At 39.9% G+C, this 26,870-nt stretch overlaps 2 protein-coding genes across 2 annotated transcripts in view; one reads left to right on the top strand and one right to left on the bottom strand.

The window, feature by feature from the left end:
* Nucleotides 1–1,113: 1,113 nt before the first annotated feature.
* LOC108060971 (allantoinase) lies at nt 1,114–4,860 on the bottom strand. The gene is made up of 4 exons (XM_017146923.3): nt 4,704–4,860; nt 4,157–4,647; nt 2,602–3,127; nt 1,114–1,727 (listed from the first exon to the last, which is right to left on the bottom strand). Exons 1-4 carry the CDS (start codon nt 4,807–4,809, stop codon nt 1,393–1,395), a joined length of 1,458 nt encoding a protein of 485 aa, XP_017002412.2. The 5' UTR covers nt 4,810–4,860; the 3' UTR covers nt 1,114–1,392.
* Nucleotides 4,861–8,340: 3,480 nt separating this feature from the next.
* Nucleotides 8,341–26,870, top strand: part of kairos — a 36,399-nt gene continuing 17,869 nt past the window's right edge. Inside the window, exons 1-2 of the mRNA XM_017146976.3 lie at nt 8,341–8,625; nt 9,755–9,886. The gene's annotated coding sequence lies outside the window, so the exon portion shown is untranslated. The remainder of the gene's footprint in view (nt 8,626–9,754; nt 9,887–26,870) is intronic.

Raw genomic sequence — 26,870 nt, 5'->3', positions numbered from 1 at the left:
TCTGAGATCTCAGCGTTCATACAGACGGACAGACGGACAGACGGACAGACGGACAGACGGACAGACAGACAGACGGACAGACGGACATGGCTAGATCGACTCGGCTAGTGACCCTGATCAAGAATATATATACTTTATGGGGTCGGAAACGCTTCCTTCTAGCTGTTACATACTTTTGCACGAATCTAGTATACCCTTTTACTCTACGAGTAACGGGTATAAAAACAAGAGAGAACGCTATAGTCGGGTTGTTGTCCCGACTATCTAATACCCGTCACTCAGCTAAAGGGAGTGCGAACGCTGTGTCGGGTTGGTGTCCCGACTAATAATCGTAACTCAGCTAAAGGGAGTGCGAGGGAGATAGATATATAATTTTTGATTGCGTATAACTTTTTAATGAATGGTCCGATTTGAAAAATGTCTTCTACATTTCGATAGGTATAAATATACACAACAAAATTGCATTTATACTTTTCGGAAATCTTTAAAGATGTGGGCGCAGGACCCATTTTAAAATCGTTAGTGGGCGATTGTGGGCGTTAGAGGGGGCGTGGCGCTCGGCTAAAATAAACTTGCGCTGCGTAGGAAGCCAAAGAATATGTGGGGGAAATCTCAACCTTCTAGCTTTTGCAGTTTCTGAGATCTCAGCGTTCATACAGACGGACAGACGGACAGACGGACAGACGGACAGACGGACAGACAGACAGACGGACAGACGGACATGGCTAGATCGACTCGGCTAGTGACCCTGATCAAGAATATATATACTTTATGGGGTCGGAAACGCTTCCTTCTAGCTGTTACATACTTTTGCACGAATCTAGTATACCCTTTTACTCTACGAGTAACGGGTATAAAAATAACAAAAAAATAGCCAAAAACTGATTTTTGCGTATATTGGTGGAGTTTTTCATAAAAATAATCAAACTATACTCCAAATTTGTAGTTAAGCTCAGTATCCAACTAATTAGAAACTAATATCGGGGCAAAATCATGTGGAAATATGTTTTATTCAAGTTTCAAGGTTTTTGGCTTGGTGGACTTTTTTTTGGAAGTGCCCATATATATTTTCTTTATGATATATATGGTATTCCGAATAGGATTTAAGATATACATTTTTTTTATTTTATTTTATTTAAACATGAACATGGCTCTTAAAAGCTAAGAAAATATTTAACAATTAAAATATTTATTTTATAAATATATTCTTTATGATATACATGGTATTCCGAATAGCATTTTACATTTAAATATTTTTTTTTTTTTTTTCGTATAGAGACGCAACAACCCCAAAAAAGAAAGTGTATTGGCAGGCCAGTCCACGTGGCTACGGAATATCAACGAACACAGCCCAATCTCTTAATGATTTTAATTAACAAAGTTTACCACCCCTCACATCCTCACGAACTTGACCAGCTTGCGGCCGCTCCGGCGGAGTAGCACCTTGCCCAGCGGCTGGCCGAAGCCCTCGAACTGCTGATAGACATGCAGGCCCCGCACCACCGTCGCATGCACCACGCCCCTCAGCCGCCGGCCCGCGTACGGGGTCGCCTTGGTGGCCGTGTAGAGCTGCTCCGGACCCACGGTGAACTCCTCCTCGGGACTCCACACACAGAAGTCGGCGTCGTAGCCCTCGGCGATGCGGCCCTTCGAGGCGGACAAGCCGCACAGCTTCGCCGGCTCCTCGCACATCAGTCGGTGGATGTCGGCAATGGTCAAGGCGGATCCTGAGAAAATATTCAAATGTCAGTATTTTTAAGGGCAAAAAATAAAATGTGTAGAAACGCTAATCAGATTTTTATCTAGGAGATAATATACATATATATATCAATATGAAAAATCTGAAATCATATATATCGACAAAATATCAATATTTTATCGAAATTATCGTAAAGTTTGATAAATTAATGTTTTGCCTAGGAAAGAATGTACATACATACATATATCGATAAGACAAGTCCAATATGATGTATTTTTACCTTTAATTTAGCCAATTTAGCAACCCACAATTTATCCTAGAAAATAATGTACATATTTCGATTTTTTTTCGATATTCAAACCGAGAATCAATTTATCGCAAGTACATTATCAGCATATCTATTTTGGATACATTTCAATTTTAGAACATTATTTTCTAGGTATTTTTTGGCTTAAATATGGTAATGTTTTATTCTTCAACATCCTCTATATCATCCTAATATATACAACTAAATGACTATAATAAATAAGACAAATGATCGAAAAAATGCTCTGAAATTTGGAAAAACTGCTATAAAAACGATTAAAAATGAACCATTTCAATTACCGTAAAAATTAATCTGCAATTAACTGCCCAAATCAATGTAGAATGGAGGCAGTAAGTTGTTATTCCAATTAGCAGATATGAAGTATCTATGTTTTTCCTAGGAACGAAAAGAACAGAACGCTCAAAATAGAATTTCCTGGAATTCTGGACAAACACTCGTGTGCATTGTGAATGCGCTCGTATGGCTTCCCAGAAGTGCCTTTGATTTTGCACACGCTCAAAAATATACCCCTTATGATGCATACGCTGCGTATGCTTGATATTTAGCGTTAATGAGGTGGGTGCAAAGTGCTTACCCCGCTGATTGGCTGCCGTCCAGACGACGGGCAGGCTGAGCTGCAGTGAGTTGATGCCCGGCCAGGCCTTTAGGAAGTTGCCACGCCCCCTGCCGCAGGTGAGGGCGCGTGCGCCTGGCGTCGCCGGCGAGTGATCGCTGCCAATCATCCGTATGGCTCCGCCCATTTGAAGTCCCAGCCACAATGCCTCCTGATTGCCGCGCTCCCTAATCGGTGGCCATGTCTTGAACTCCGTCCCGCATTCGGGCACCTCCTCGGCGGCCAGGTGCAAATAGTGCGGACAGGTGTCCAGGCTGATTTGGCCGCCCTGCCGGCGGCACTCCGCCACCAGGGGCAGACATTGGCCGCTGCTCGCGTTCAGGATGTGCAGTTTGAGCCGCGGGTGACGCTGGGACAGACGGCAGAGCATCTGGGTGGCCAAAATTTCCATCTGCGGCGGTCGGGTGGCCAGGAAAGTGCCATATTCCCGCGGCGGCGCCTCCTCGTTCGGTTGGATTTCGCCGGACAGCGGCAGTTCAGCATGAACCTGTGGAAAGGCAGGCACTCAAAATTTTGCTAAATTTCTACATCTAAGTTTTCAGCTATGCAGTTTCAAGATTTTGTATAATCTACTTCTAAGTTCTTACCATATTACTTATCGTATATTATCATTTTTATTTAAAAAGTGTAACTTTAACATATTTTTCAATGTTTTAAAATATAAGAAAATTATTATATAAGAAAAGTACATTTATCTGAAGAACGCTTTATGCTTGAAATCTGATGTTTGGAATACCTTATCACATATAATTCGAATAAAAACCAGGGACCGTAAATAATCCTTATTTGAGATTTTTATTTTAAAAAGACTACTGTGATGTTTTGTTTAAAACGTCAAAAATAACGTTATTTTACATGTCAACAAATCTGGAAAGCAAATGAACTGTTATTTGCTTATGTCTATAAAGTGCATAAAAACCAGTTAAATTGTTGATTAAAGCTTGTACAAATCTCAGTAGGCCTTTTAAAATAAAAATCTCAAATAACGATTATTTACGGTCCCTGATAAAAACAAATAAAATATGTTCTTAAAAACTATCTTTACTTAACTAATCTGAACCAATAATTTAACACTAATATTAACTGGAAATCGGATTATTTGTATTCTTTTATTTATAATAATTATTTTTTTTACATTAAATTTTATTATGAATTCAGAAGAACAGTTTATGATTGGAATCTGATGTTTTGAATACCTTATCACACACTAAAAAAAAGGTCAGATTGATATGTGCTGGTCAATTTTATATTTTTTGAAGATCAAGTTTTTTATATCATTTTGATAAGAATAAAGACAAATTTGATCTTATTTTACATTACTTTAAAAATAAAATACTAAATTTGGTATTTAATATGATATAATAAAATATCATGTTGATATGATTGAATCATAAATTTGTCATATTTTATTGATATGAAGTAAGGTAGAATTTACCCTATTTCATATCGAATTTTTTCTGTATGAATTCTATAATTGTTTTTATTTTTTAACGAGTTTTAATTAAATTCTACTCACCGCTACGACAGTTTCGCCTTCGTCCTGATCCTTTTCCAAACGGCAGAGTGCCTCCTCCAGCTGCGCCTCGTTAACGGCTGGAAATTCCTGGTCGACAGGGGACGCCGGATCGCATAGTGTGCACTGCAGACCCATGACACCGGCGGCCAGCAGCGGAGCCAACTGATCTCCGTTGCCGGGAACGAGGCCGCCCCAGAAACCCACGTCCACGTAGATCTTTCCCCGGGCCGTCGATGTTTTGGCCTTCAGATGCGCCACACTGACGGTGGGTGGGGCGGCATTGGTGGGTCGATCGATGATGGTGGTGAAGCCACCGGCGGCAGCCGCCTTTGTGGCCGAGACGAAACCCTCCCAGTCCTTTCGGCCCGGCTCATTGATATGCACATTGGGATCAATAAGACCCGGCTGCAGGACGAGGTCACCAAAGTCATAGACCGATTCGGATTCGGTGTTGTACAGATAGGTGTTTACCTCCTGGGGCGATCGCAGCACTAACGAAAAATATATCATATCATATCATATCATATACTATGGAGTTTAGACTTACCCTTTCGTATAATGCCCTCCGTGTCCACGATAATGCCGCCATGGATCAGGGAGTTATGACTGCCATCGCCCAGAAAAATTCGCCGGCTGAGGAACAACAGATCCATTCTATAAGCAGCTGTCTACTGAGCGAGTTTTCATTCGCGGCACGACGCACATATTATTCTATTTTCGGAGATCAGGAGAGAGTGCTTTCTGGTGAGAGGAGAAAAAGAAAGAGAATCTTATTTGAGTACCCTAATTGATATGTGGGGTCTTTTAGGCAGGTTACCTTACCTACCTGGGATAAAATACCTTGAAGAAAAATTTAAAAAAAAAAATATAACTATTTAGGTAATATCTTATATATCTTGGTTATATATTTATCTTAAGTGTGTGGTATCCTTTTAACATTGGCTGGTAAACTCCTTATATAATGCGGTGTTAAAATGTATAATACAAGAATTTAATCTTGCATACCCTTAAAAATACTAAAAAATTTATTATATTTTTATATGTTGTGTAATTTTAAGATGCAAATTTTTTGTATATCCTAACCAGAACTTAAAAATGTGGTATCTGGTAAACTGTAGTGTTTAAGGTGTAATAAAAGAATTTTAACCTAAACCTACCCTTTAAAAATCCTGACCCTGCTAAATACTAAAGTATTTGGTACAGGTTTATCTCTTATCTTTAGATTCTCAAAATTCTCCCGTTGAGTAATTGAATTCGCCATGGAACTTTGGCAGCTCACCTTCTACTTCTATTCGCTCCCCCGCCTTTTTGGCTTATTAAAAACTAGAGAAGAAAAACAAAAAGGTAAAAACTTTGTTGACCCACAGCGGAAAAGGCCAAAATCTGCTTAATGAAAATCTAACATATGTATGTGTGCACATGTGTGTATGTAATGTGTGCCCAACTTTATTAAAGTGCTGTGTGTTTGTGTACAACTTTTGAACGTTTGCCGTGTGTTTTTTGCTTTGTTTTTTATTTTTGTGCTTGTCGGATTTATTTTGTGTTTGTTTAATTTGTGAAAAATATTTTAATTGGTGGCGCCACCCAGTGGGAGCTTAGCAAACCGAAAAAAGAGGCATACACGGCATACGGCAAAAGCAACAGTAAAAACAACAGTAAAACAACAACGGCAAAAGCAAAAGCAAGACAAAAGGCGCAAGCGAAAGCGAAAACGAAAAAGCAGACGAAAATGAAACCGAAACCAATAACGAGGCGCAACGAGACGCATACATACACGCCGAACTTCCTCGGTCTGCGTGTGTTCGTGTATGTGTGTGTGCGAGGAGGAGGAAGCGGAAAAGCAGGAGGAAGAAGGAGAGGGCGCGAGCGAGTGAGCAGGAAGACGAATGCAGCGGACGAGCCGAGTGCCGAAATAAAAAGCGCTCCACTTGTTGTTGCTCTTGCACAGCGAGAAATTTGGTAAGCTTACTTAAATTCATTTAATTATTCAAGCCTATTTTTAATAAAATTAACTTTATAATGTTGCTTACAACGGTTACTACTGTTAGTGCTACAAAATAAAATGAATTTACTTTTAAATATTTATTATGCTCACTTTACTTTCAGTTTGTCGGTAGAAATAAATTAGTTTTTAATTTTTTGTAATTCTCTTATCGTTTTTTACTACAAGACTGGCATAAGTAAGAGTAAAGAACATTTTTAAGTTAATAATGTAGAAATGTTATTTTTTTTTAAGTACTCATTTATGTAACTTGTATATTTTTTGAAATTTTGTTGAAGTTTGTAAGATTTCTTAATTTTGTCTTTAACACATATTTTTGTCGGGATTTAGAACTTGCGAAACGTATCCATTCTTGAAAATTACACATACGACACGTATAACAGTTCAAATTTGGTCGAACAAATCGCTCACCAATTTCTAGTCTTGTCAAATTAAGAGTTTCTTGGAATAATTGGTTAAAAATGGGGAGAGCTTAACATCAAAATCTATGCCACGTTGATTAGAAAAACTTTTTGATCGGAGGCAATAGTGCGTATGGGTGATAAACTTTGAAGCCAACTCGAAGACTCTAAGACTCGACTTAAAAAAAATGTTTTTTCTTATACCTTAAATAGGATCTTAAAAACTTCCATACAAATATGGAATTAGGAAAAATGGCTTCGAACTTGTATTCATATTAAAAAAAATTATTTAATTTATATTTTCATTGCCCGAAAATTTTACGCTGCACCCAAGAGGACCATTTATTAAAAAGTTATACGCAATCAAAAAAATGTTATATATCCATCTCCCCCGCACTCCCTTTAGCCGATTGACGGGTATGAGATAGTCGAGACACCAACCCGACTATAGCGTTCTCTCTTGTTTTTATAAAATCAATAAAAACTCATAAATATGCTTAATAATTGAAAAACGTTCTCTCCCAAATAGAAAGTTTCCTACCCAGATCGAAAAAATGACAAAATTTATGTTTTGGGCCTTCCACAATGGTTTCATTAAAAATGAATAGCAATGCCTACTAAATTAAGTATAAATTTCGCAAGGAATAAAAAATTGATTTGAAGGCTGATCGATTTTTTAAATTAATTGAACAAAATTGTACAATTTAAGAAGTGTTTAAAGTTTTGTAAACATATATATTTTGATGGGCAGCTAAAAATTTTTTTTTATTTTGTGCGTTTTGGTGTTGGCAGTGAACCATTTAAAAAGTAATATGGTATTTTATTTCGTTATCTCAGCACCGGTCCAAGTTTTTTTAATATTTCATTAATTGTTTTTAGAAACGTCTTTTAAAGATGCCTATTTATACCCGTTACTCGTAGAGTAAAAGGGTATATTAGATTCGTGCAAAAGTATGTAACAGCTAGAAGGAAGCGTTGCCGACCCTATAAACTACATATATTCTTGATCAGGACCACTAGCCGAGTCGATCTAGCCATGTCCGTCTGTCCGTCTGTCCGTCTGTCTGTCCGTCTGTCCGTCTGTCTGTCTGTATGAACTGAGATCTCGGAAACTATAAAAGCTAGAAGATTGACATTTTGCATGCAGATTCTAGGAGTTCCTACGCAGCGCAAGTTTGTTTCAAAAGGGTGCCACGCCCCCTCTAACGCGCACAATCGCTTATATACGATTTTAAAAATTTCAATATTTTGAAAAGGTAAAAATGCAGTTTTATTGTGTTTATGAATACCTATCGAAATGTAGAAGAAATTTTTTAAATCGGACTATTCGTTAAAAAGTTACGGCGGATCAAAGTTTTTATCTCCATCTTCTTCGCACTCCCTTTAGCTGAGTAACGGGTATCTGATAGTCGGGGCACCCGACTATAGCGTTCTCTCTTGTTTTGTTACAAATTTAAACAAAACTTTTACTTACTTTTTCCTAAAACATTTTTTAGGATTTTTCAAATATATCCCTTCGATTGCTTCTCGCAGTGTCTTTCGTCGGACGCTGTTGCTGCTGCTGCGTCTGCCGCTGCTGGCAGATACACACGTACACTTAACACGCACACCAACAGAGCGATGATGAGGCTGCAACGCGCCCCCTCTCCTTTCCCATTCGACCAGCCGACGAAGTTTGGGGCAAGGACTCGTCGGGTCCTTTCGGCCGCCGTTGGTTGCTGTTGCTGCCGCCGCTCGGCTTTCGGGATTCGCGTGTTCATTCTCGTACACATCGTCGTCGCTGCTGGCCGCACACATCCTCGGATCGAGTCGAGTCCTCAGCCTCTGCGAGCCAGGATTCACTGCTCTTTGGGCAGCAACGCGACAACAAGTTGAACTCGGCTCGACCATCTCAGCCATCAGCCATCAGCCATCTAGCCAAAAAAGCACCTGGCGCTAATCCGTCGCTATTAACACCACACACAAATAACCGATTAAAATTTCGATTCTGTTTTCGATTGCGATTTCGATTACGTTTCCGATCAATTCGATTTGCGAATCAAGTGAATTTCCTGCATCAATTAATGGTAAATCGAAAGTGTACATATCCCACATCAACCCAGACATTTGATAAATTTGTTTGTTCTGTTGCGTTCTTGTTGTTCTGATTTTTTTTCGGTTTTTGTAACAAACTCCATAAAAGTGAGCATATAAAAAAGAAGCAGCGAGATAAAAGTTGTTGCCGATTTTTGTTTTGTGATGTTGAGAGTGTTTGAGAGCGCATTAAAATCGTGTAAAAGTCATGAAGCATGTTTACCCAGGTTTTTTGTATTTTTTTTAGATTGTTTGTAATTTACAAGTGCCAGGAAAAACAAAGTGCCGGAAAATCATAAATTTGATTGGGCGCGAGGGAGGTTATTTTGTCAATTTTTTATTTATGACCGGTAGGTGGGGGTGTTAATTGAAAAGAATATATATATGTAGTATGTATAAGCCCCCTGCGACTGGAGACTGATTGATGCCATTGTTAGGCAATGGGGTGATAATCGAGTTCGGGGCATCTTAATGCCTTCGATACTCCCACTGAGAACTGAGAATGGAGAATCGAGAACTGACTGCTGGTCGCATTCGCATTGTTTGCCAGCCAATGCAGATAATTGCCGGATTAAACGGAATTTTCATATTGACTCTGGTGTCAGCCCTTTCGGTTTGGTTTGTATTGAATTGCTGTTCATATTTGCACTGCATAGCCGCGGGACGGAAACCATATAAAAGGGCTGTTTCGTAATAAATAGAACAGTTTAATTACCTATTTATTTAATTATTATGTATTAAATTACAAGAAAAAGTAGGAGCGGGTGGAATAAAAATATAAAAGTATATATAAAATTATATATAATTTTATATTTGAATTGTTTGGTTCTACTAGAATTTTAAACAAATATAATTTATTAAATTACAATAAAAAAACGTGGGATTTTTAATTGCCTTTTTTTTACCTATTTATTTATTTATATTAATAGCGAGGGAGTTGAGTTCCTCAGCCTGTTTTCCCCCATTTAGTCCAGTATAAATATATAAAAAATTTTAATTTATTTGGATTTTTTGATTTTTAATAAAAGAGAAGCACCGATTTTCCCTATTCGATTCGCCGGAACTAATTGCCTTTCAAAAACAAACGTCTGTATTTTTTTTCTTTTTTTTCCGGTGCCTCAGCAAAGCAAAGCGAAAAGCGGAGCAAAAATAAATAAATAAAACGTAAAACTCAGCAGAAAGTAATAAAATAAGAGCGGACACGTCGCACGAAAATAAAAAAACGAGCCGGAGGAGAGGAAGCCAAAGTGTCAAGTAAGCAAGCATTTAATTTTGATTTATTATTAATTTCCACACGCCCACACGAGCAACAGATAGCGTTGGGATGTTGGGAAACTGGGAAAGCTGGGAAGCTGGGAAACCCGCCCACTTGACGGCTTAATGCTGGTTATTATTTTTACCGTTTGCCGTTGCCACCTGCAGCTATCGCATGAATAATGCAAAGGCAGAAAAGCGGAGGCAAAAAATATGTAAGGAGGCCGAAAGGCCGGACAAAGAAAGGCAAACGAGCGGGCAAATTATTGTAATTACTATTTTCCATTAGCAGCGAATTTTCAGCATTTTCCAACCACCCATCCCCGTACCCCTCCAAAAAAAAAGGTAAAAAAAGAGGACGACGAACGACAAAGACAAAAAGGAGGAATGCCGAAATGAAAACGAAAGTGGCGAAAAGTTGTGAAATACGTGCGTTTATTTGCGTAAAAACTTGCACTGTTTTTTCTGCCGCTTTTCCTTTTCCACCCCCCCCCCCCCCTTTTTTTTCCGCCCCCCTCGTTTTCCCCGCCAAGTCATAAAAGGCATCGCGCACTGGGGATTTAGTTGCCAAAGGATAAAGGCAGTTCGGGCGGAGCTCCAGCTCGAGCTCGGGCATCCTTGTGTGCGGCTTAAATTTGGTTCCTAGAAAAAGTTTTAATCCAGCTTTCGCACTGCTCCATTCACCAACCGCCCCGAACCACCGCCCACCACCCCCTACTTGTCGCCTTCTCGGGGTCGCTTGGCACTATAATCCAAAACACCGATGCACTCGTCGCACCCACGCATCGATCGAGCAAAAACACAAAATTGTTAACTCCCTTTTGAGTTTCCAGGAATCAGAAAAATCAGTCAAAAGTATTCCTGTATTCCCTGGAAATAGAATAAAAGGCTTTACCTTTTAAAGAAATTGGGAAAAAGTTAAAAAATTAGTATTCCTGTATTCCCTGGAAATAGAATAAAGGGCTTTAACTTTTAAAAAAGGGAAAAAGTTTAAAAATTATAATGCACAGATTAAAACCTCCTACATGAGTTACTAAAAGTATGCAACGTTTGGTCAAAGCGTCAAGCTTACTTAGGTGGTGCTAAAAATATACTGAATTTTTTTTTAGAAATTGAAAAGAGTTTTCGGGAAAAAAGTCGCTCTTTTTACAAAGAAATGCTTCACTATTTTTTTAAGCTAATCCAAAGGCTCAAGGCTCCAGAAAAGAGGACAAATATGCAGATTATATAATTAGGGTGTCTAGAGGTCGAATCTCCAATTGTCTTCCTGTTGCTGCGGAGTTTGGCGATTCTTTATTTGCCGCCATTCTTTGGCGGCTGTTGCTTTTTGTATTTTTTGGGTTGCTCGAATTGTTGCTTTGTTTTATGTTTATTTTTATATGACCGTTTGCCTTTGTTGCTCCGCTCCGTTCAGCTCCGCTCCTTTCTTTTAATGATGTTCGCTTGAGCCCAAGGCTTTAATTGTATTGATTAAATGCTTAATTGTGTTGCCAGGCAATGCTCGAGACAAAGCCAAAGCCGAGCCGTGGCTCAAGCCCCAAGAAGTAGGAATAAAAAACGTATATATATATAGCTTCAAGGCGGCGAAAACGAAAAAAAAACGCATTTAATTGTTATTAACAAGCGCACATTAATTACAATGATTAAAACTGGACTGGGGCATCCCTTTCGCTCGCCGTCCCTGGCATTCACTATAATTAGTTGGCTAAGACGCTCAGCTGTTTAATTAAAACTAATAGAGTTCCTAGTCGTCGTCGTCTTTGCTCACCACTCTCCATTCTCCGCTGCGACAATCCAATCCAATCCGAGTTGAGGCCAATCCGAACGTGAAACAATTAACGTGCTGGACCAACAAGGACGCTGCCCCAGATGACAATGACAATGCCAATCCAAGAACAATGCCAAGGCGACAGCAGCAAGCAAAGCACCACCATCGCACCACCAACAGCAACAACAGTAACAGAACCAAAAACACCAACAACAGTAACAACAACCGAGAGCAACTAATGCAAACAATGCCAAACAACAACGGGCGAAACAACAACCGAACCGAACTAAACTCAACTGAAAAGGAAGGCCAAGGAACGAATCGAAGCACCAGGAAACAATTCCCTTAATACCCTTGAGTATTCGCTGGTATTCCCATAAAATATATTTTGGTTAACTAACAGGATCTATTAGGTAAATGGAATTGGTCTCTAGAGGTTTGAAAGCCACTACAAAAGGGGCCCAAAAAGTGTGCTGTATTTGAAATCCCCTTCAAAATTAACGATATTTTGACGATATCGATTCGATAATATCGATATTTTTGAGGGAAAACACAAATTAAATAGATATAGCAAACTGTCGATATTTTTTCAAGGTCTACTTCAAAAGGTCCCCAAAAGAAGGTTGTATTAAATATACAACTATGATTATAAAACCACATCTTTTTGAGAGCCTTTAAATCATCAGCTCTTTTACAACCTTAGAGATTTCAAAACCATACTTTCAGGACCCAAAAGTATACTTTAGATCTTGGCTTACATATATATTTACATATGATGGCTAGAAGATAGAGATGATCATTTTTAACTTTTCACTGCATACTTTCAGGCAGCGTTCTAAGTGACTTGAAATCTTAAACTCGAACTCAATTAGCTCGATAGACCTGGCATACCTTCTACAGGGTAGCAGCAAGGCAGGGCGAAGCATAAACAGATGCGTTCTGCTGGCCAAGTTGTAGTTGCGACCAAGATTTGCCGACAGATAGATATTTATGGACTGCCAGAGCTTGGCAACCTCAAGCCCCCCATCCTCCTTCTTTTTGTGGCCCGGTGTGAACGTCTGTCTGTGGTCTGCGTAGTTGGACAAGGTGTCTGTCTGGCTGAAGATGGCCAGGAGATTCTGTCGCCCGTCTGTCTGCCGCTGAGCTCCTTAGCTGACATCTCTTGGCTTTAACGTAATTAGGCTTTAACTTTGGGCGCTGAGCGCATTAGCGTTAAGTAAATTTCCCGGCATTTATGATGTCGGCCAAATGGAAATGGTAGTTTCCCATTGCGCACGGTCTTACGGTAGCAGTCGACCAGCGACCTTAATTGTGTCCCGGATTTGGTTTGGTAATTGTCATGTCATGCGGATGTACGGATGGTGATGATGAAAAATAATGCCCATAGCATTGGCCAAACGACTCGATTTACAGCGAACACTCAGCTAAGCGAATTATCCGTATATATCATTAAAGGAGCTTGATAAGCTTCAAAGCTTTTTTAAAATCCAAAGGCAATACAAATTTTAAGTTCCTGGAAAACATTAAAGATTAAGCACATAAAGGAGTGCACTTATTTCACAAAAAAAATAATTTATAAATCCAAAAGAAAACATTTTTTCGTAGCACACTTTTAGACAGATTTAAAAGTTACTTAAAGCCCCTAGCGATTTCTTTGCATCTCCTTCATATCTTTAAAAATAAGAAAGAACAAAAGACCAGGAAAATTGACTATCGAGGCTGCCAGAGGTTATAATCTTTATGTATTTTTGATATCATCAAGAAGAGTTTTATACCCAAAGAAGGTTTTTTTTTCATATCATACTTTTGGACATACTTAACCGTTTTTATAAACTATTGCGGCTTTTTTGATACTCTCTTATATCTTTGAACATTTGTATGATCGGATGAAAAGGAAAATTGACTATCGGGGCATACATTAAAGCTTCTATATCTTTTTGGTATCATCAAGAAGGGTTTAGAGTTTTAGACACCCACCTGATTGGTTTCAAAGTAGAGCCTACAAAATATCGACAGTTTGCTATTTCTCGACATTTAATTTGAGTATTCCCTTCAAAACATCGATATTGTCAACATATCGAAAATATCGATCATTTTTAAGCTTTATTTTAGACACCCATTTAAATGGCTTCCAAAATTTAAATTTAAAGAATTCTTTGCGAGTTTTAATCTCTCTAGCTCCCATTGGCACCTCCTTAAGCACGTTCCGTTCCATTTGGCACTGCTTTTCCTACCGATAGATTGTGCATAGCCGAGCTCACGTAAGACGGACCTTAATCGGGAATATTGACAGGACCTTTTGAACACCTTCGACGTCCAGCCAGGTAGCAGGACACAGACACGGACACGGACATGGACATGGGTAGGGACAGGAACAGGAACAGGGACACTGGGCCCAAAAGTGGAACATGGTGCGTTGGCCGCAATGCACAAAGCTGCCGCAAAATCTCATTACGTTACGTATAACGTGACGGGAGACGATGGACCTGCTACCAACTACGTGTTTTCAGTTCTGGTCGCCCCCCCTTGAGGCACCCGGCCTCGGCGCCTCTGGAGCATCTGCCACATGCGTGTTCAGATTGCTGAGCTCGTCAAAATTTGTAGCCAAGAGTTGTCTCCTGTTTTTTTTGTTGTTTTTTTCCTGGGTGGGTTGGTATGGTGGCAGCTACCAAAAGCCAATAAGCTCATATTAAAGTTGCCAACGGCGGGGGTTTAAGGAGAAGCAGGAGGAGAAGGATGGGGAGGTTTCGGGATATCTTTGTCTTCCCGGGGAGTCAAGAAAAATTTGTTAAATCTCATGCAATTTCCTGCGCTAACCTCGCTGCTGCCACTCCAACTCCCACCCTTCAACTTCCTTTGGCTTTGTGTTTGGGCTATTAACTGCTCGCATCAAATTGAAAGCCATAAAAGAGAGGGCGGCCAAAAGGGGGGCATGGTCGCAGACATTATTAATATGTTGCAATTATTTGTGCATGCGAGTGGGGCTCGGGATTATGGGCAATGGGTAGATGGGGGTGTAGCTTGCTTAAAGCGCTTGGCAGGTGGCGCATAAAAATTGCACATAAATGTTGAAATGAGTATGAAATGGCTGGCAGAAAGAAAGGGGGGGATAAATTGGGGAAAAGTGCCGGGGAAAGTGCCTCAAACAGACTGAAAATATTATACGAAATGGGTTTTCGTATCTATCAAACGAAACGAACATTGACTAAAGGTCACGTTTTTATTTATATTTTATGAAGTAAGGTTCAAGGTTCACATTTGCCGAATTATTTTACATTTTGTTTGAAAACGATTATATTAAGCTCTTTGTAAGTATTGCTTTTGGTCACTGTTATTTCTTTGTTCAATATAACATTTAAAAGGAAAATAATTTAAAAGAAAAACACGACGAGATCAAATCGATATGCGCATGGTAAATTTCTGGTATTTATACGCAAAACGTTTTGACGATTTCTCTCTCTCGGAGATCCTCTGACTTCGAATACGAGATAAAAAAGCAATATGGCGACATAAATTAAGTGAGTGGGAGCGAGAAGAAAAATTCTCTCAATTCGAATTAGAGCGAGATAGCGCTTAAAGTCACATGAGTGGAAGGGTGAAAGACACATTCGAAATGGCCTACTTACAACATCTCGAATTGAGACGCCGCATATCAAGTCAAAATTGAAACCACATAATATCAAAGTGATCATCGTTTCATATCAAGTTTTTTTTTGGGTGTATATTAATAAATTCTGCGGTTTTACAATTTTTCTAATTGTCTGAAACAATAACCAATATCCCTTATAATCCTTAAATGTGCAGTTAATTATCACATTTGTCCCACCACACATTAGTAAATAATTTGTATTAATCTAATAATTATTACAAGCCGGTGAAACAAATTGAAACCCAAAAAAACAATATTTAAGAGCACTTATCAAAAGAATCACTTGTAATATTTTGTGTGACAACCCTCCTCGATTCCTTTTAGACGAGGTGCCGCCGCATTAAGAAAAACGCGTTAAGCGAAGGCAACGCACACACACATGCACATTAGCACACAGTTGGAAGTCAACCCCCCATTTTCCCAGCCATTTCCCACCCAACACCCCTCACCCCTCTTCTATTGCCATCTCCGTTCCGCTCGACTCATTTCCATTCCATTCTGACTTGTTGCGCACTCGGCTCCGCTTTCCTTTCCTTTCGTGTTCCTTTTCTTTTCCCCAGCAGACATCGAGACGCCGTCGCCCTGCACTTGCAAAAAAAAAGTCGAGGGGTGGTGTCGGAAAAATGAGGGCGGAAAACTGCTGCACTGATTTTTGTCGCGTTGTAATTGCACACACACACAGTGCTAATGGTCCAATGCACATGTTTGAAAACAGTTTACGGCCAGTTGGGGCTGCCTAATGCGATTAAACGGCCGAGTAGCGTCATTACTTTAATGCAAAGAGCCACAATAAAGCATAGAAAGCGCTTTGGCGTGCTCATATCGAATAGTTGATGCCTTTTCTAAGCGATTTTCAGCTTTGCAGAATCTTTGGAGATTTAAATTGACTTATAAGAGCGTCTAAGAGTAGGCAACGGGTTTTTTCTAAGGAATATTCCACATAAATCGGGAAGTAACATTGGAAAAACACTTAAAAGCCAATATAAAATAGTGAAGAATACTACAAAACCAATGTAAATTTCTAAATTTCAGGCGCTATTCAATGTGATTCTTATGGGCACAATAAAGGTCATGTACTAACTGTTAAAAGCATGCTTTTAGGCGCTGTTAAAAAAGTTTTTTAAAACTTAAGAATTTTAAACAGTTTTTGTAAATATTACAATTAGTACAATGTAATACAGAAGATGAACAAAAAATTTTAATCTATTTGCCAAAATTCTTAAACGCCAGTGCTGTTAAAATGATAATGCTTGTTTTTTCGTATTACATAAATTGCAATCTCAACTTATTTTAATTATAATAGGGCACAATTTTTGACTACTTCCTACTAGAAACCCTAAGTGCTTCTCTCGTAAATGAACACAAATTTCAATATCGTTGTGCTTGTGCTGTGTTTACAAGGATTGCCGTTAAATATTTAATGCATTTTACAAACTGCATGTCAAATTAGTTTCCCGCGGCTGTAACGGCTTTAGAAATGCTGTGGCTTATTCAGTAATTATTGCCCCCGAAAACCCCACCGAAGTATGATAATTGCCTAACCGCTTGGCCCAGCAGCTCGACTTCGGCTTCCGTTTAATTTGAGCCAGAATTTGACAGTTATTGGACAGTTGAGCGAGGGCCAAAAGGGGGGTTGGGTTGCGTTGCGTAGGGTTGGTAAATGAGAAACTGCAGCTTCTGATAGTTTGCCGCTTGGGGTTAGACAAGGACACACAGCTGTTGGCAGTTGGCAGTGACCTTGACACACACACACACGAGTACACACACTCACTCACTCACACAACGTTAATCCGATACTCTAGCAATTACATTCCACATGTGCCAGTCTCTGTCGTCCTGCATTTGGGCAATCCATCAAAAATTCCTTTGTCTTTCCGGGTGTTTTTTTCTACATTTTTTCTTTTTTTATTTGCATTTTTTTTATGGTTTTTTTTTGCGAGCAGTGTATCAACTAACGCTTCGCTCCGACTGTCACATGAAAGCAAAGCAAAGTCGAAAAAAAAGTTTCGCAAAAAAAGGAGGGAAAATGCGAGCCGAGAATCAGGCAAAAGTGGAGGAAGTGGAAGTGGCAGTAGAAGCAGAAAAGTTGGCAAAGCAACAAGCTGCGATGGCGACGATGAGAGAGACACTCACACACACAGGTACACAGCGAAAAAGAACTGATATGATGATGATTATCCAAGGGATCTAGGTTCATATAAAAAAAATATCTATTAAAAAATACCTAAAAATATATGAATGGTTAAAAATTCATTAGAATTTTATGTTATGTTTTTTATTTCCATTTGAAGTTGATCTTATATTTTTTGTATGTAATACGGTTTTTGATAATACCTATTAAATAATATTTTAAAATATTAAAATGGAAGAAAAACATTGCTTTTGTATGTTACGTAGGTATTTCCACTTGAAGTTGTTCTTAAAATAATATAAAATGATGACCATTTGGATTTCAAATCATATTAAATAGTTATTTTTTTTTAAATACTTATTAAATAATATTTCCAGGCCGAAGAACTTCAGTTTCCAATGCCATTTTCTTTCCATTAAATTTAGTTCTGTAAACTAGTTTTAATTTTACAAAATAAAAAAAATAATGACTATTTTATAATATTAAAATGAAAAGGAAAACATTCGTATATTTAGGTTAAGTAGGTATTTCCCTTTAAAGTTGATCTTATATTTTTGTGTGCATCACTCATCCGCCCTGTGGCCCTTTTTCTGGTCTGTCTCTTTTGTGTGGAGATTTCTTTTCCTTTTTTCTGTTTTTTTTTTTCCTTTTTTTGCCAGCTTCCTTGGACGACAGCCGCCTGTTGCGCCTTTTGCGTGTTGCTTACAGTTAGTACTTTCCACCGCCTTTCTCCGCTTTCTCCTTGGCTTTCACCCCCTCCTCCTCCCTCTTCCACTCAATCAACAATGGGCATGCCAAAATGTCTCGTTCTGCCTTTTTAACAAGGCAACTGACGCCGCTTTTTCCTTAGCTTGCTCCCCTCACACAAACACACACATTCGCACACACGCACACCTTTTTTGTGTGTTTTACCCTCGAGCAACATTTTATCAAATACAAAAAAAAATACAAAAAAAAGAGGAGAAAAAAAGAGAAATAATGGAAAATGAGTAGAGCCTCGCAAAAAACACTGTGTCTCTCTCTCTGTGGCAACAATTTATGAAATAACTTTGGCAATGTCGCTGCCTCGTCACACACACACACATAGGCAACACATACACATACCCATACAGTCACATAAACAGATACACAGATATACAGATACACAGGCAATGAGAAATAGAAACTCGCGTAACAGATACACAAACTCAACCAAACTCAACTTAACTGTAACTGAGTGTATAAGCAATACAAAGAGGAGAGGAAGAGCGGTAGGAGGAAGAGGAGGAGGAGGAGGAGGAAGAAGAAGAAGCAGCAACAGCAGTCAGCTGCGAGCTTAAAAAAAAAAAGAAAGTAGGAGAAGAATTGTAAGAGAAAAGAACGCAAGTGTAACACAAGTGAAGACGGAAATTGCGGCCCAAGGGGTGAGTTTTCAAGAGGGTTTCGCCAGGGGAGGGGTTCTCCAAAGAAAGGGGGGCGGGGGCGTATCGAATCGAAGGCAAAAGAGGAGGCGCGCAAGGAAACCTTCTCCATTATCACGATGCGACTTCGGTGGCGTTCCTACTTAAGTAACATTCCACGTTTCCTGGGTACACCAGCCCCTAACCCCTTACCTTCACCCCCTTTTGCTTCTGTTATCTGAAAAGTTTGCATACAACGCGCAGAAAAAGATACAAGATACAAGGTATAGTGTGCTGGGACAATGGCATTGCGAAAAGGACGAGCAAGGACACGCCAAGGCATCCTAAATTTGATGGTATCAGCGAGGATTCGCTTTATGGCAAGCGAGTTTTAAAACCAAATCTTTTGAGAGATTGCCCAGCAAATGTAATAGAGAGCTTGGCTCATTGAGTTATAGACTAGATAGCTTAAAGTTAGAGTTTACTTTGAATACCAAAAACTCAGGTTTTCTACATTTTATGAATATATTTTAGAAGAAATACTGTTTAGTTGAAAGAATAATATATTTTACATATTTAATAAACAAAATTCCTAAAAATAACTTAAGGTACTTTGAAAACCATTTATTAAGAACTTTTCTTTAAAAAAAAACCAAAACTCAGGTTTTCTAAATTTTATGAATATATTTTAGAAGAAATACTGTTTAGTTGAAATTATATTTTAAATATTTTATTAGCAAAATTACTGAAAATAACTTGAGGTACAAGGTATTCCACCTTTTAAAGTATCGGTTATCTGCCCTTTAAATCTTCCCCCTCCCTTAACAATTACACTTTATTTAACCCGTTTCCTTTGCCGCTGCGAGTGAATTGGCCTTATAAATAGAATTCGGGGCCTATACAAAGTACCGAGTACCTATTCTCAATCAGACTGTCAGTCCCACTGGCCCAGGCTTCCATTCAAGTTCAAGTCACCATTTCAAATTCAAATTCCCTTACCCTTACCCCTTTTTTGGGGTGGGGTATTTGGGGTGGTATGTCTTTGGCAGTTCTTCTCCATTTCGCCTTGCTCTCGTGCAATCATCGAAATTTATAAGCAAAGTTTGGCAGTAGTGGGGTGGAAAGGGGGGGTTGCTTTAGAAGGGGACCCAAGCAAATGGTAAAGGCAAATATTTTTGAAAAGTTTTCCGCCCCTCGAAAGACCCGCCCCGAAAACTAAATCAACTCAAGAGGCGCCCGCGTCTCGATGATTCCCGATGATGATAATGACGATGAAGATGATGATTAGAATGATGGGAACGGTGGTGGTTGAGGTTGAGGTGGTTGCAAATGTTTTTCGGGTTAGCCTTCGAGTAAAGATGATTATGATGATGGATGGGAGGGATGGAGTATGACGATGAGTCCCGGCACGAAACTAAACTAAAATTCTTTGAGCAGATTTCTTTGGGCTGTTGTTGTCTGCCCTTGCAATTATTTTAAGGGATCAATAAAACAAGTTTAAAAATAGCCCCCTCGAAGAAAGAGGCAGAGCGACTCTCCCTCTCTCTCCCTCTCTCTCTTTCTATCTATCTGAAAATCAGCAAAGAAGTAACGTAAAAAAATTCTGGCAACTTTAGCCGAACTTTGTTTACTCAATTAGTTTGTTGTTGCTGTTTTCCCTTTTTCGACTGCTTTTGGCCTTATTTGCTGGTTCGTTGAAGATTTTTTGTTCACTGGGGGTAGCAGGGGGGCTGAGGGGGAGAACCGCACTAATTGGCTTAGAGCGACAAGCGAAAATTAACTTTTATTTTTATTTTTATTTATTTTCTATTTTTTTTGTTGCCCAAGCTCGACGCAAAAGAGCGAAGAGCGAAAACCGAAAAGCGAAATAAAATGAAATACAATTTTCCATGCCCGTCAACTCAAAAAAAAAAAAAGTTAACAAAAGAGGGGCGGGAAGTGGGCGTGGTGGGTAAGCGAGAGAAATCGGTAAAATCAACAAAACACACGCAAGATAAACAGCCGCAGGAGGAGCACAAAGACGAGCCCAGTTTTTGGCTTCTGCGGTGGCCAGCAGCAGCAGCAGCATTTCGCATTACGTAGCCGACCCGTTGGCCGCCTCTCCTTTGTTGCCCGCAGCTCTGAAGCTCTGGAGCTCTGGAGCTCCACGCTCCACACACAAGTGGCACTTGAACAAGCCGCTCGGAGCCGCCCCCCTTTTACCGCTTGTTTGGTCTGTCAAATTTATGTTGGCTAAATTGCAATATCAATAAGCTGGAGTGGAGAGTGAAGGAGGTCGGAGGACGAAGGACGCCGCTGGGCAACGGCATGGAAAATTGCAAGAAAGTTGAACGAAACGGTAACGAAATGGAAAGTTTGCCGATTCGAGGTGGAGTTTTTGTGCGCTTAAAGAATCAAGCACCTAATCTTCGGCCCAAATGGGTGTATAAATTTCTTTATAACGTGCGGCATTATTGGAAATTTAATGGCAACTACTAGACCGCAGAAATTGCAAAAGGCAATGAAATAAAAAAAAGACTGCCCATAGCAAAGCCAACAAACTATAATGGGTAACATGATTTAGTTGGTTAAACGGGGGTTTTTAAGATTTTATGATCTGTTTTTATATTTTTTTATATTCTTTTTAAAATATTTTTTGTATAAGTAGTATTAATAAAACCAACCGAAATATAACAAAAAATTCCTTCAAATAATTCATTTTCCGCTAGGTGGCGCCTACCTGCTTTGCTACTTGCATATCTCCATCACTCTCACACTCAATTAGCTTATAAATAATTAAACACATCAACTGGGTTTAAATGCACTAAATTAAATTCTTTTAATTTCGCTGGCAATATTTCAAGCACTAAGCTACTAAACACAAACATGAAATTCCGGTGGCTTCAATTATTTTTCGGTCAGCCAAGCCAAGATGCCAAGAAGCCTCTACGCTTTCTAGTGCTCCTTTCCGTTTTCTTTCCTTCATTTTTTTCCCCCGTTTGGTTAATCTTCACGGGGAAGCCTGCCATGTGAGCCTTTCATCCGAGCTCCGTTTTGCAGCGATAGAAGTAGAAGTATCGATTTGTTTGCGCTATTTTCGGTTCGCCTGGCATCCGGAGCGTATGCGTGATATGTGAGCCAGTGCGAGTGCGAGTGGAAAACAAGTTAGTGCACATATCCTCCTTGGCTCCAATCCATTGCCTACTTATCGGCGCTGAAAGTTGATGACTTGAACGAGTGAACGAGAGAGTTTTCCCCTTCGGTGAAGCTGGTGTGCAACTATCCATCAATATTTGTACACGTGCATGGGTGTCGATGGGGAAGGGAGGTTTCCAATTATGTGTCTCGGTGTCCCGGTGTCCTTTTGGTCCTCCCTGCCACTCGGCAAGTCACTTGAGAGCGGAGGGGTAGTCTCTGTTTGCCTCTTGGCGCCCAACAAGTGGCAGGGAAAATGTTGCAATCTGTTTTCAAGGGGGAGATTCCTTTACATTTCCTAGTTGCAGAGGCGTAGATAAAGGGGGGGTTTTAAACCTCGGGTGAAATACTATGGAAGATATGGTTTTCATAACTATGGTACTCAACATTTTTAATAAAAACCATCCCCCCTCAAGTAACTCCTGGCTACGCCACTGGCTAGTTGGCTTTCTGCCTGCCACGTTCCGTATTTTCAGGGGTCACGAGGTCCTGTATTCCCCTTAATAAGCTTAAACAGATTTACGTAATTATCCGCAGAGAAACACGGTGAAAAAGAGCAGAGATTTTTGCGCTCGAATCGACATTGCAACAGTCGAGGCGTCGTCCTTGCTGCACACACACGCATCTGGGTCAAGGACTCCGGCTGCAGCTGCGTTTTGTGCCATTTTCCGTAGTTGCCGCCTTGCCAATGCCAAACATCAAATTGGCATCAAGATCAAGGTAGCTTTCGTCGGGGAAAGAAAGGAGAAAGCAATGGGATTATAACAGCCCCTCGTCGCCCCAAACACAATTTCCCAATTTATTTCGAGGGCTTAGACCCGGGGCGGCTTATCTGTCGGGAACCAGTCATCACCCTTATATCTCAACGCAACCCCCATCTCCTGGGTTCTGCATCCCCCCCTTCACATACACCTGCTACCCGAAAGAAACTTCGCCTTAATGGTCGTTTAATGGCCAAGCGCGGCTCTCTGGGCTCTCGGTTAATTGTGCGATTTTTGGCCAGTTTATGTCCAACCAACGCTTTTTAATGTGGCCTAAAGCGCTGCCAGTTGTGTGCTGTGCTTTTATTGATGGCTTCGGGCCTTGGCAGCCATGGTGGCCACATGTAATGGCCGTGTTTTTGTGGGGCCCTTAAAAGTTATGCGTCTGTGCGAGCAGCTTCCTTTCACTCGACCCCATTTTCCCCCATTTTTCCCCGCCTTTTCCCCCCCGTCAGTTTGTCAATTTGTCAGGCTGTCAAGATGCTGCTGGTGTTTCGGGAGTTTTTGGCCCAAATGCTGATTAGAACTTTGGCTATGGCAACTATTTTCTTGGTTAGTCAAATGTACTGTAATCACCTTGAATAAATCTTGAAGTTCAAGCCCCCAGGGGTTTTTGGCCATCTTAATTTGATATAAAGGTTTAAATAAAGTTTTTTCATGAAAATATAGTTGCTTAAATGGGAGGCACTCTGGTAGAAAGTTGGGTATTCAAAAAGCATGCAACCAAGTCCTAGATCCGCCACTGGTAGCATCCTAGCGACCAAAAAGTGTATTTAATTCTTCGCTCTTGTGCATTTCGAATTTTCTTAATTTGATTTCTTGGGATTAAGCGGCTTTCCATGCTTAATGTGGCCATAATTCCTTGTTAAGGGCATAAGCAGGGCTTCTGATCTTTGGGTTGGCATTAAAACTCGGGGGTTCAATCGTCTCTAGTGTCTGATTAATTAAAGATTGCGACCTACTGCTGGTTTTCCCTGTTTTCCGCACTTTTCACCCACAAGCCGTTGAAACAGATGCTCAAGTTGCCACGCCAATCAAAGGCTCAGTTATTCAATTGGTTTAATGAAACGTTAATTGTGCGATTTTCACACGCTCTGTTTACACAACCCCGCCCCTTTGTTCTGCCCATCATTTGCATTCGATGCCTAGTCTAATCGTTGACATTTATCGATAAGTGCATAATTAACTATCAATAACTATTTGGTCATTTCCTTTCTCTCTCTCTCTCTCCCTCTCTTTCGCTTTTATGTTGGAGTGCCCTAATTCAAAATCACTTAAAATATTTTCGTTTGTACAAATGCAGTTAGAGCGAGATGGAGAGATAGAGATAGTGAAAAGTGAGAGAGACAGAAAGAGAGAGAAAGAGACAGAGCCAGGGAAACCAAACACATGTGTGTGCGTGTCTGTGCGTGTCTGAGTGAGTTTTGCTTACATAATAGACACTTTATTACCATTAACTTAATTTACATTTTATACTAATGCGGCGCGAGTAAAGTGGTCGGGGAGGGGAGGGGAGGGGAGGGTGAGGGGGTGGTCGAGGGGTTGATGGCGTTGAAAGGGTAAAGCATACGTGGGTTTTGTGCCAGTGTGCGTGTGTGTGAGAGCTTTTGTGGTCTTTCCACAGTGCGTAGTTGTGTGCGTTTTGGGTCTGCTTTTGGCACTCACACATGCAAACTTAAAATGAACCCCCACACACCCAAAAAAAAAGGAGAGGCGCAATAAAAAGGTCTGAAGTCCGGGAGGATGTGTAGTCGCCCGTAAGTGATACCCTGTATACTCCCGCATATCAAGTCAAATTCGACACCACATAAGATCAAATCGATCATCGTTACATATCAAGCTTTTTAATTTAATTTTGACTTTCACTAAGCCCCTGGTACATATACCCCACATTTTGCCAAAGTAGCACATACAGGGTATCCAAATCGCTGTGATCCCATTCTGGGATAAATTCAATTTGCGATTACTCCGCCCGTCGTCGTCGTTGTCGCCATCGCCGTCGCCATTGCCATCGCTGTTGCTGTTCATTGTTGGCTGACTGCTCGCCAAATCTCTTAATGAGTGTGAATTTATGATTACATGCATTTAATGTGCCCCCTTTTTTACGCCAACCCCCGCCCCTTACTATTCCCCAGCGTGCCACGCCCCCTCTGGGCCATCCAGCTTATGGCATGCAAATTGAGACACTCGCTGGATTTTTCGGGGGTGGTTTCGGGGTGGCTTCTGCCCAGAAGGCCGTGGGCAATGCTATGTGCTGTGCACAAGGACACTCACTTGCTCCTCTGCTCCTGCTGGCTTTCGGCTTTTCGGCAGCCTCCACAACGATGATTCTGTCAATTTGAGTAAATCTTTTTTAATGGATCGCAAAAATTAATCGTGTGGAATATTTTTTCTGTTTTTTAACTCTCTGCTCAGCTCTCACAATTTTCTCCACTCGCCACTCGTGTGTGCATGTATAAACTGCCACTTAAGTTATTTGTCAAGCGGAAATCGATTTTAGTTTTTCAATTTTTCCAGAGTGCTGCAAAAGGGAAAACGGGGATGTGGATTGGGATGGGTAAAAGCTGCTGGGGAGCCATTTTTATTTGATTTTATTGCGCAGCATAATAAATAAATTAATATACTTACATGTGTGTGCGTATGCGTGCGTGTGTGTCGAAGCAATTTACAATTCATTATTTTGCCATTCTCAATTTCAATTTTTGCACACCAACACACGCACACACACACACGAGCGCGACTGTCATCATAATGTTTCATTTTTGCACCCCCTATTTCAAGTGGGGTGTCCACAAGGGGCGTAGAACCTCCCAGGGGGGTGGGGGGTAGGGATATATAAGGGAGGAGGACAGCAGGATGGGGAATGCCTCTGGGCAGCCCCAAGGCTCCAAGCTAATGAAAGCAAGCGAGACGAGGAATGAGTTCAAGTGGAATTTATGTCCACTTGGGGCCGCTGCCAAGTGCACAGAGAGCACTGAAAAATAGTAGAAGGGGCGTTTTTGAGGGGGTTTTAAGGGGTCGCACTTTCATAATGTCCGACAATCGTTACACATTTTTGTTTTAATTGCAAAATGCAGGCCAAGTATTTCTCGCTGGCATAACTTTTGTCACAACAATTTCGACCTTTCCAAATAAAATCCAGTTTCCGGCAAAAAAAGAAAAGAAAACCCAAAAAACACATAAAATACATTTTATAAAAAGGAATGTTTGTGTATACGTTATTGAAATTAACACTGTTTTAAAAAAAAGTTAACTCTTGGGCAAAGTATTTTCGAAGGACAAATAATAATAATTTAAGTACGATTTTTTGACACGTTTAACAAAAATTTGAATTGAAAATATTATAAGTAACTTTTAATGTTTAGGTAAGATTTTGTGACACTTTTTACTAAAATTTAAATGTTGTTAAAATACCTTAAATACTACCTTAAAACTATTGATTTAATTAAAATTTAAATGTTCTTAAATTGTTTAAGCTACTAACTTCAAAATAAATATAGGCATATCCAGGATGTCGGACGTGACAGTTCTTTGACTTTAACTTTAAAATCAGTGACAGAGTAAAAAAGCTTTTATAGCTCTTACAAAAGCTTTTATAGTATTACAAAAACACAATTTAAAATCAACTTTACAAAATATAAAAAAATACTAAAAAATATTTTTTTGTCCATATTATAGGTATTGTCCTGAAAGATTATCCAAGGATACTCAAATTGCTTTGGTTAGTTGAGGATCTATTTAACTAACATTAAATATCAGTGCAAAATTATATAGAAAAATATGTGTTTATCAAGTTTTGACATTTAATTCTTAAGAAATCCCATTTAAATTATTCATAACTTGCGTAACGTCTAACATTTCATTTGAATTTACTTTGTACCCAATATTTAAGGTGCTTTGAGAGATTAAATCATGTTGGTGGCTTCTTAATTGGTTTTTCCGAGAATACTTTTGCTGTGGTGTCTCATTTTTTTGTTCCATGGCTTCAAACTTATCACTCTGGACATAAAATTAAGTGCTCAAGTTTTGGGCCGAAATTAAAGCGATCTTTTGGCTTCTTTCTTTCGGTTGTGTGTGTCCCTCGGGGTAAACTTTGTGCTTTTGCCACGGGCCACGGGCCAC

The sequence above is a fragment of the Drosophila takahashii genome, chromosome X (assembly GCF_030179915.1).
Source record: "Drosophila takahashii strain IR98-3 E-12201 chromosome X, DtakHiC1v2, whole genome shotgun sequence".
Classification (NCBI taxonomy): Eukaryota; Metazoa; Arthropoda; class Insecta; order Diptera; family Drosophilidae; genus Drosophila; species Drosophila takahashii.
The sequence above is the reverse complement of the archived record's forward strand: the minus strand, read 5'-3'. Positions and strand labels throughout refer to the sequence as shown.